The sequence below is a fragment of the Paroedura picta genome, chromosome 12 (genome assembly GCF_049243985.1).
Source record: "Paroedura picta isolate Pp20150507F chromosome 12, Ppicta_v3.0, whole genome shotgun sequence".
Taxonomy (NCBI): Eukaryota; Metazoa; Chordata; class Lepidosauria; order Squamata; family Gekkonidae; genus Paroedura; species Paroedura picta.
Genome location: NC_135380.1, coordinates 6669145 through 6679883, shown reverse-complemented (window position 1 = coordinate 6679883; position 10739 = coordinate 6669145). Strand labels below are relative to the sequence as shown.

The 10739-nt window shown below is 47.0% G+C and overlaps 1 protein-coding gene across 1 annotated transcript; it reads right to left on the bottom strand.

Annotated features, from left to right (window-relative positions):
• Positions 1-3848: 3848 nt before the first annotated feature.
• SPATA19 (spermatogenesis associated 19) lies at positions 3849-10625 on the bottom strand. Its single transcript, XM_077305953.1, has 7 exons — positions 10405-10625; positions 10229-10285; positions 8305-8481; positions 7976-8067; positions 6587-6664; positions 6056-6138; positions 3849-4030 (listed from the first exon to the last, which is right to left on the bottom strand). Exons 1-6 carry the CDS (start codon positions 10480-10482, stop codon positions 6066-6068), a joined length of 555 nt encoding a protein of 184 aa, XP_077162068.1. The 5' UTR covers positions 10483-10625; the 3' UTR covers positions 3849-4030; positions 6056-6065.
• Positions 10626-10739: the final 114 nt, after the last annotated feature.

Genomic DNA, 10739 nt, shown 5'->3' with positions numbered 1-10739 from the left:
TTCATAAAAAGAAAGACCCATCAACTGACAAGAATGAAGAACAGCAACAACAAAAATGAAGGTGTTCTCTCTGTCTGTCTCTCTGTCTCTGTCTGTCTGTCTGTCTGTCTGTCTCTCTCTCTCTCTCTCTCTCTCTCTGTCTCTCTTTCTCTCTCTCTCTAATCCATCTATCCATCCATCCATCCATCTCCAAGGCAAAAATCTTTAATCCAATGTAGAATGCCAAAACAATCCCCCAGAATGCACTGCTTGCTTTTGAGGAAAATACCTCTGTCAGTGGCTTAAAATAAAGAACCTCCATGATACTCTTCCCCGAGTGGTTTTGTATTTAAATGATCAAGTAGAACCTAGACTCATTAGGTAGCAAGCTCTTCAGAGTGTCAAAGGGGGGACCGCTTAGCCTCGGCATTCTACCCCACTGAGGTCCCAACCAGCGCCAAAACCCTTCCTTCCCCAGGTTCCACCCTCCAAATCCAGAAATACTTCCCAGCCCAAAGCTGGCAACCCTACAAGGAGAGTTGCCAACTCCAGCTATTGCCCTCTGCTCCTGTGCCTTTAGCAGGCACTTGATTGTCGGACGTTGGTCAGAATGCTGATCTCCATGGCCAAAGAAAATCCAGCAATCAAATGCTGCCAACAGCTGTTTCATCAGACCCCAAACTAGGCCCTATTTTGCTGGGGGGGGATCATTTGGCAACCCCGCAGTTTAATAGTAGCCCAGGAAATGAAAGAAAACGATCCCTGGATGTGTTTGCATATCTGTGGGTCTCTAGCCAAGTCGTTTGCTAAGAAATGACTCCGGGATGCCTGAGCAGCTTTTCAGCAAATCATTATGAGGTTTCTTGTGCCTTGGTTTTCTGCGCAGCCGGGGAAATCAGCTCTTTGTTTTGCAGCAGGACTGCAGCTGGCAAAAGCAGGGCGGTATTAGCCAATGGGCGACCAGGGCAGCTGCCCTGGGAACTGTCTGGAGGGGCTCCTTGATAGGGGGGGGGGGGGGAGAAGAGCTGGTTCTGCTCCTAACACTTACCCCCATTTGGGACTAAGACTAAGCTAAGGCTGCCAGTGGGGGGTGGGGAGAGAGGGTTGCCAAATCCAGATTAGGAAACGCCTGGAGATTTGGGGGCGGAGCCTGGGGAGGATAGGGCCCTGGCATGGCAGATGTCCATGGATTACAATTCCCATGAACCCCTGCCAGTTTGTCCACCCCTGAGCTAGATCATGAAGCTGGGGTGGTCAGTCCTGTTTTGGGAAATACTTGGAGTTTTCAGGATTGGAGCTTGGGGAAGGCAAGGATCTCAGCAGGGTGCAATGCCCTACAGTTGCCCCTCCAGAAGAGCTGTTTTCTCCAGGGGAACCAACCTCCTTTGTCAGTTGTAAAAGCAGGAATCCAGACCCCATCTGGACCTAAGGTGACATTTGGAGAAAGGGTCACCACTCACCAGTCATCCTTGTTGTTGTCACTCTGGTGTAGCAAAGACTTAAAGTCAAATTGGGAACAGAGTTGTTTTTGAATGAAACGATGTAACCATAGGAAGAATACCTGTGTACCTTTAATTTTGCATATTGAGAACACCTGTGGTACACCTGCACAAGCAAGGTGAGTTTTAAATATAAGCACGATTGAGCCTTATTTGGGCACCTCTGAGAACGACCCCATAATGGATGAGCACATGCCAGTGTGATAGCCTATACCAGGGGTAGTCAAACTGCGGCCCTCCAGATGTCCGGGGACTACAATTCCCAGGAGCCCCTGCCAGCATCCTGGGAATTGTAGTCCACGGACATCTGGAGGGCCGCAGTTTGACTACCCCTGGATACAGTTGATTTTGGAAAAAAGCTATCTCTGGATTGAGGTCTGGTTGAAAGAATTGTTCATTTCAAAACTTACGTAATGTTATGTGGGTTATGGAAATATATAATTATGAAGATTATAGATTCTATCGCAGAAAATAGAAGCCGTCACTGAAGAAGGGAAAGCGGGTGAATGAAAGACCGAGGATCCCGTTTTGATTGCCAAAGTTATTTGAATACTAAAGTTTTTGAAAATAAATAATTGGATAATATATGGACTTGGAACCATTTAGTCACAGCCTCAGATTTCCTTGAGCTTCTGTGCAGATTTCCTCTGACAAGTGTCTGCTGCCATCCGGTGGAATTTTGGTGCAAAGGCACCAGCAAGGTATCCTGGTTAAAAGGAGGGGTGCACGTTCAGCTGATCTAAGCCGAAAAATAACCCCCAAAACACCTTACTGGTATGGGGAAGGTATTTTAAAGGTGAATATTGATCAGCTATGGTCTTCCCAGTTGCAACGTATAGCTGTGAAAGTTGGACCATAAGGAAGGCCGAGCGTCAAAGAATTGAGGCTTTTGAACTCTGGTGCTGGAGAAGACTCTTGCGAGTCCCTTGGACTGCAAGGCGAACAAACCGGTCACTCCTAGAGGAGATCAGCCCTGACTGCTCCTTAGAAGGCCAGATCCTGAAGATGAAACTGAAATACTTTGGCCACCTCATGAGAAGGAAGGACTCCGTGGAGAAGAGCCTAATGCTGGGAGCGATCGAGGGCAAAAGAAGAAGGGGACGACAGAGAATGAGGCGGCTGGATGGAGTCACTGAAGCAGTCGGTGCGAGCTTAAATGGACTCCGGGGAATGGTGGAGGACAGGAAGGCCTGGAGGATCATTGTCCATGGGGTCGCGATGGGTCGGACATGATTTCGCAACTAACAACAATAAATTGATCAGAGAATCTGGCTGGCTACCAGTACAGCTGATCCTGAAAAAAGCCTATTTGTTTTTGGCTCCCCCCCCCCCCCCCCAGTATACTCAGCTATACTGAATAGTTGGTGATGGAGAGGTTTAAATTTAATTTACAAATTTAATTTTCAGTTCTCCTCTCAGCCTCTTTCCTGCCTTTTGATCTGGTTTCCAGGGGGACGGGGAGAAGGAGCAGTGACAATTCGGCAAACTGGATTTCAGGTTATGGGGAGCACTGCCCTTTAGCCAATTACAGACGTTTGTTCTTTTTAAAAAATTCTTCTGGGCATGGACATAGAGCAAAAGAGCAAGGGCCTGCCTGCCAAGAGAGGTTTGGGGAGTGTGTGCTCCTTTTGGCTCTGGCTGATGAATTATAGCTCATCTTCAGATTAAAGGGATCAGTTCCTCTGGAGAAAATAGCTGCTGTCCTCCAGATGTCCATGTACTACAATTCCCATGAGCCCCTGCCCCTTCTCCTTTGGGCAGTAAAATGTGGAGTACAAAAGCCAGCTCTTCTTCCTTCATTATGCTGTATGCTGTTTTGCTGCCACTCACCGTAATCCATTCAGCTTGCCAATGACCTTCATCCATTCAGCTAATATACATGGCTCACTGATGAATCTTGATGCTAATTGACCCTTCCCAGCAACCCCCACCCCACTCTTTACCTATATGGTTGGCGATCATCTATTTCAATGTAGCTAAAAAAGTGTGTGCACACACACCAGCATAAAACTTGATTGGTCTTAAAGGAGCCACTGAACTCAAACTATGATTTCTAAGCTGGAGAACTGGATTTCATTCCCCATGCTTCTTCCACGTGGAGCCTGCTGTGTAATCTTCGGCCCGTCCCAGTTCTCTCGAAACTCTCTGAGCCCTGGCTGCTTCACAAAGTGTCCATTGTGGGCAGAGGAAGGGAAGGAGATTGTGATTTGAGACTCCTTAAGGGGTGTGTGTGTGTCTAAAGATCAGCTCCTCTTCTTCAAATTATGCCAGCCAGTTTGTAATCCCCACAGCCCTGTCCATAAATCAGCGCACCAACACCCACAAAGTGTATCTATTCACCCTCTAGTTCTAGCTGCATTTTGTAAAGCATTTTTCAACATTAAGCAATTTTATTAAGTAGTTCAAAGTTTATAAAACCAGGCGTTCACAATACCCACGGCAATTCAAGACATTTGCGGGATTCACACTCCTTGGCTGGTGATTTAGAGACAATGGAGCTTTGCTTTCTTTCTTTCTTTTTTTTCCTTTTCCTCACAACTGAAGAAGAAGTGCTGAGGAGAAGAAAGCAGCAAAAGTGTCAGGTTTCCCCACCACTAAGGCAGAAGGGAAGAACTTTTGAATGAGAAAAGAAAAAGATCTGGTTAGGGAAGAATTCCACATCTACATGACATGACATTGAACGTCAGCTCAAATCAGACAGGTAGGGTGCCCAAAATCCACTCCCCCCAGGCTCCACCCCCAAAATACCCAGGTATTTTCAGGCCTGATTTGTGGCCTGTAGCATCAGAGCCGGTCAGAATATTTGCAGGGCCCTAGCATTACACAAAGAGCATCTTGTGGCGCAGAGTGCTAAGGCAGCAGACATGCAGTCTGAAAGCTCTGCCCATGAGGTTGGGAGTTCAATCCCAGCAGCCGACTCAAGGTCGACTTAGCCTTCCATCCTCCCGAGTTCGGTAAAATGAGTACCCAGCTAGCTGCTGGGGGGGGGGGGGTAAAACGGTAATGACTGGGGAAGGGAATGGCAAACCACCCCGGATTGAGTCTGCCATGAAAACGCTAGAGGGCGTCACCCCAAGAGTCAGACATGACTCGGTGCTTGCACAGGGGATACCTTTACCTTTAGCATTACACAAGGGGAGCTGTTCCTTGTGCTGCACAGGAAACTCCATATTTCCACCCCTCCCAGGACGAGTTGGAACTTTGAAAGCAACTGACCCCGTCACTTGGCTGAAAACATTTCTTGAACCTGGGTGGGACATGCAAGTGCAAATGCTTCATTATCTAAGGGGACCTTCACACTTGTGGTCCGCCCCCATGCTCGAAGATAAACTGCTTCTGGTTTCTTTGCCCCCAGAGCTGACATCCCTAACCCCAAGGCCTCTGTTTTCCTTGACTACTTCCCCCCCCCCTCCTCTTGGCTACAGAAGTAGGAAAGGGGTCAAGCAAGCATACCGGATACCCTTTTTATTAATCAGTTTCCCCAGAAAATCTATTTCGAAATGTACTGGGGAAATTCACCCCTCTTTATCTGTTTACTACTCAGAGTGGGCAATTTGTCTTTTACACCAATTCAGAAAAGTGATGCTTGGAGGGCAGAACTGTTCCGTCGACACGCTGAGCGGCTGCCTGGAACTGTTTAAACCCATTTGCAGGTCTTGGTTGCAACCTGTGCATCAGCCCACAGCTCTAAGATGGGCACTTTCTAGAATGAGGACAATCAAAAGAGGGAAGGGGGAGGAAAAACATACAGCCCTGCAGAGGAAAGAGAACCAAAAAGACTGGAACATAGGGGGGGAAAGTAAAATATTGTTATGCACATAGTGCAAATGTACAAAATCTCATATATAGTTTAATAATACATATACAAGTCCACTGACATAAATATAGGTTTAAAGGCATGTACTGTTTCTATTTGCAAGAACCAATGTTTATTTTGCATGTTTCAGCCCCTGGCCTTCCTCAGTGGTATAACTCCAACTTACCACTGATGAAGGCATGGGGCTGAGACACATTTGGGATTGGTTCATCATAGCATCATAGAGCTGGGAGGGGCCCTACAAGCCATTTAGTCCAAGTACCTCTCAATGCCGAATCAGCCTAAAGCATCCGGGATAAGTCTCTGTCCAGCTGCTGCTTGAAGACAGCCAATGAGAGGGAGCTCACCACCTCCTTAGGCAGCCCATTCCACTGCTGAACTACTTGGACTGTGAATTTTTTTTCCCTGGTATGCATATGGAGACAATATGTACTTTTACACCTGTATTTATGTAAATAGGCATTAGCCGTTATATTGGAATCAGGTATTTATATGCTGAAGCCCAGGACTATTGTTTTTAAATATTTCAGCACTTCTGAATGCATTATTAAATTATATACAAGATTTTGTACCTTTGCACTACGTGCATGGTTATATTTTACTTCCTTTGTCTCCTTTCCATCCTTTTTGGTTACCACTTTCCAGAATCAGACTAGAGAAACAGACAGAGAACCGTCTTCAGAAAACAGCTATGTCCCTCTGATGAAAATGGCAGAGAAAAGGGAAAGGAGGGAGCAGAGGAAGTATCAGGACTTCATACCTCCTCCTGTCTACTCTGAGTCTTTAATGTGGACATCCGTTTCGGACATGGTGCCGTCAGCTTGGAACATGACCCTGGAGACACTGGAAAATAAGAGAGATGACAATATGGCATAGATATCAACACTGAATGAATTTCTTTGGAAACACTTAAGGTTGCCAGCTCTGGGTTGGGGAATTTAGGGGTGGAGCCAGGAGTGGGTGGGATTTGGGAGCAGGGAAAACTTCAGTGTAGTATACTGCTATGGAGTCGTTGCCCCCCCCCCAAAAAAAATTACTTAAAATTTAGCTAGGGAGTGAGAGGGGATGCTAAAGGCCAATAGCACCTGATCTTGGAAATTAAGCAGGATGGGTACGAAGGTTCTGCAAAATAAGTCCATAGCAAACCACCTCTGCTTCCCACTCGCCTAAAGGGGCTGCCACAAGTTAGCTGCAACTCAACAACACTTTACACACACCGTAAGTGTAGCGAAGAGCAATTTTCTTTTTATTTCTGGCTCAGCAAGATTCTTCCAGGTGGGGTTAGACTCACCTTTTGCTGACTTTGTCCAGCCTCTCTTGCATAGCATCTTTTCTCATATCACTTGTGACCCGATACACTCTGGTGTTGCTGCAACACACACACACACACACACACACATGTCGGTATTTGTGTTTGGATTTATTTCCCTCCACTTTGTAGGGCACCAAACAACCAGCTCATCAATTATTCCTCCAATCCGCTTTCCCTGCTAGAGAAACTTTGCAGGCTTGAAGCCATGATAACATGGCTGACCCATAAGTTTTGCTGGACAGAGCATGCTTCAGGCTATTTATCTGACCACAACTCTGCAAAGTAGATCACTAAGATCCCTGTTTTACAGATGGGGTTGCCAACTTTCAAGTTGGGGCCTGGAGAATTCTCCAGACAAGAGAGATCAGTTCCCCTGGAGAAAATGGGTTGTCTTTATGACAGGCTTTCTCAACTGGGACTTGGTTAAATCCTGGGGTTTATTGAAGGGTTTCCTGAATGGGTGGGCATTATTTAAAGTTTCTCGAACATTTATCAGGTGATATAACCATATATAGTTGTGTCACCCCCTCAATGGCCAATGATGGGCCTGGAGGGGGTGGGAAGGGGAGGGGCGTGTCCACAGCTCTGCTTCCCAATCATATACTGCATGATTGCACCACTTCTGGGGTTTCTTGGAGCCTGAAGAATGTTTCGGGGGTTTCTTAATAGTAAGAAAATTCTATAGAGAGAAGGCTGCTCTCTCTATAGAAATTCTTATAGAAATTCAGGCTGCAATACATAGCAAAAACTAGTTGAAAACATGCATCTGCTCAACTTTACAGAAATCAATAGTGGATCTCTAAAGTACACGGCACAAAACGTTCCACGCAACATCATGAGACAAAAAACCAAAGGTGGAACATCTCTCCTCTGGGGTTTATTTATTGATTTATACTTTGATTTATATGCTGCCCCTCTCCAGATGTTATCAGGGCAGCTCACATCAATAAGTTAAGATCCCATACAAAAATTAAAAGTGTAAGATACATCCAAATCTATTCATACTCCTCACTACGATGCCCCTATAAATGTGGTGATTCGGATGTACATAGTTTCTGGCTACGTGCAGAGTGCAGGATGGGGGGGGGGGCTTGGTTGGGGGGCAAGTGCACCTCTCTGGGGCCAGGGATCCCTAGCAGGTTGGAGTTAGCTGAACAGAGAGCCCTCCGGGAGATATATTCCATGGAAAACAGTTGGAAAATGGACCCATGTATAACTGTGTGATCCCTGGGAAAGGTGCATAATTGGTGGAAGTGACTGGAGCACTACCAGCCACCTGCCGATGTAAATGCCTTTGTTTGTGCCTATCCTTTCCATACGGTTTCCATGTAGAAACAGGAGAAGAGCTGCAAACACTCAGTGCTTCACCTCCATCTGATGAACTGGATCCTTGTCCTGTCCTCGACCAGATCTTGGCTGGAGGATGACGTGAGTTTTGTGCCAGACACATGCATGCTGTGCTGCAAACGAAAAGGGATGAAGATGGTTCTGGTTACAGGCAGGAAAAAAACACCCTGATCCACATGTTTAAAAAAGTTCACAGCCTCAAACTTCACAGAGTCGGATTTTGTTTAGTTTTTGAAATTGATACATCAAATCAGTTTCAGCGTTTATAAAATAAGTAGCTTATTGTATAAGCTACTTCTCCCCTGAATCATCATCATCATCATCATCCTCGGTCCACAGACATGACTCACCCGGTTTGCCCTTCTGTCTTCAAAATTTTCCCAAGATTCTGGCTTGGATCTCGCGGCGGCCAAATCTTGGCCCAGAGATGGGAAATTCCGGATCTCGTTTTCCTTCTTGCTTTCCTTCTTGCTTTCTGTCTTGTTTCCCGATTTCGACTTAAAGAGCTTGGCTGCCTCCTGCTCGATCTGAGAGACAGACAGACACACAAAGCCCAACCGTCTCACGATCAAGGCCCTGACCCAGGGGAAGGAGTCCCGTGGAATTCCTGGGGAGAGCACTTCGTCCCAACCGACTGATGACCATAATCCATTTATACGGAACTAGCCTTGCCGGTTCAGGAGAGTTCAGGAGAGCAGTGACATGGGGTGGGTGTCAGTGGTCACAGCATGAAGTCACTTCTCGGGTGGGGAGGGAGGACAAAAGTGTTGTCAGGCCTTTGTAAGAACTGCTGGCAATTCCATAGTAAAACTCCAGAGTTTCCGGTGATGTCCAGCTGCCAAAGCGCATTGAAAGTGCATTATCCTATTGTGCGGAATGGGTCTAGGACCCATTCTGCACACATAGGATAATGCACTTTCAATATGCTTTGGCAGCTGGATTTTCCTGTGCACAACAGGAAAATCTACTTCTAAAGTGCATCGGAAGTACATTATCTATTGTGTGCAGAACAGGCCTAGAGAAGACTGATGTCACTTCCAGGTTTTCCCCAGAAGTGACATCATACCGTTGCTTTGGCCTTCCCCTCCCCCCCCCCGTTATTCCCCCCCACACACACACATTAGCTGCAGGAGCAGGGGAAGGGAGCCAGGATTCACTGCCGACAGCAGCTCGATAGACATGGTCTAAAAATCTTTACTTCTCGAGGGGACGCTCAGGGAAAACCAGTGTATTTACCAGAAATTGTTTGAGAACTAAGGAGAAATCATTCCCCGGTAATAATATATTCTGTTTGTACTCAAACAGAAGCTATAAAATTTCTTGTTTACACTTTTGCCGCACACGGACTCATTATTGTTTAATCTTCTCACCGTGTGGCCACATTTTGCTTACTACACAGCAGGAAGTCAGCAGGCCCAAATGACAGAGCCATAGATAGACCATAGATAGGCTGTAATTTATGAAGCTGCTTTTATAAAGGACGTCAGACTCCTCCCAAGAGAGCATGGTTACTAGAAAAATCTGTTTGCCGACTGGGAGAAGCTCGGTCTTCGCATGAACACGGGAAGCTACACTGTACCGAATCAGACCATGAGTCTGTCACAACTGGTATTTTCTGCTGAGTGGTGCATGCCTTGCATATGTCAGAACAATCAAGGTTGTGTGAATTTGGGAGGTGAGACGCAAAGGTAGAAATCCTTGTTGATCTCCTAGTGTTGTAAGAAACCAAATTGCGGCCTTTCCTTTCCTTCCACAGCAGACACCCTGTGAGGTTAGGGAGGCTGAGAGAGCTCTGAGAGAACTGTGATTAGCCCACGGCCACCCGGCAGGCTTCATGTGTCTCTCAAAGCGGCTTCCAATCACCTTTCCTTCCTCTCACAACAGGCACCCTGTGAGGTAGGTGAGGCTGAGAGAGCTCTGAGAGAACTTTGACTGGCTCAAAGTCACCCAACTGGCTGCAGGTGGAGAACCAAACCCGGTTCTCCAGATCTGAGTCTGCCGCTGTTAGCCACGACACCATGCTGGCTGTCATGAGATTTCTCCAACAAAACCCTCAGGATTGTAGGGTCAGTGTGCCGCCTTCTCCTTTCCAGCTCTTGTCTGAAACGGGGCAGAGCAGAGAGCCATTTGCCGTTGAAGGGCCTGAAGGAAATCTCGGGTCTCTGGCCTGCCGTTTTTACCCGAGACATCGGTATGGTTTGGCTAACTGCTTTGACCCTTTTCCAGGCGGACGGAATTTCCTTGCCCCTTCCCATCCCTGACTGAGAGACTCACCTTTCGCAGCCAGTACTCCAGTACAGACACAACCTCTGTCTCAACGACATTAATATCCTTAAAGGGGGGAAAGAGAATTCGGGAGAATCAGGATGATAGCCCCAAACAGAGAAAAACCCACCCCATTTCTTCCCAGGTCCGTAGAACGGAGCCCGGCTTTCTCTCGGCACACTTACTGGAGTTTTGCCAAATTGGAAAGAGTGGCCGGTAGCTTCACGGAGCAAGAGGAACCCAGCCCATGTGGTGATGATCATCCTAAGGCGCCTGATGGGTGCAGGGAATTAGGACCGTTCTCCCCTTTAACCACGAGCCGTGCCTGCCATTAAAACACCAGGAGCCTGTGCAAGTGAAAATTCCAGCACATCGTGGCCTTTTGTGGAGAAGAGAGACAGGGTTGCGCGGGGAAGCACAATGCGTTGCCTAGGCAACTGTGATGTCATAACAGTGCAGGGAAAGATGGATACTTATTGGCTAATGGCCTCACTCAGGAGGGAAAGGCCTCACTCAGGAG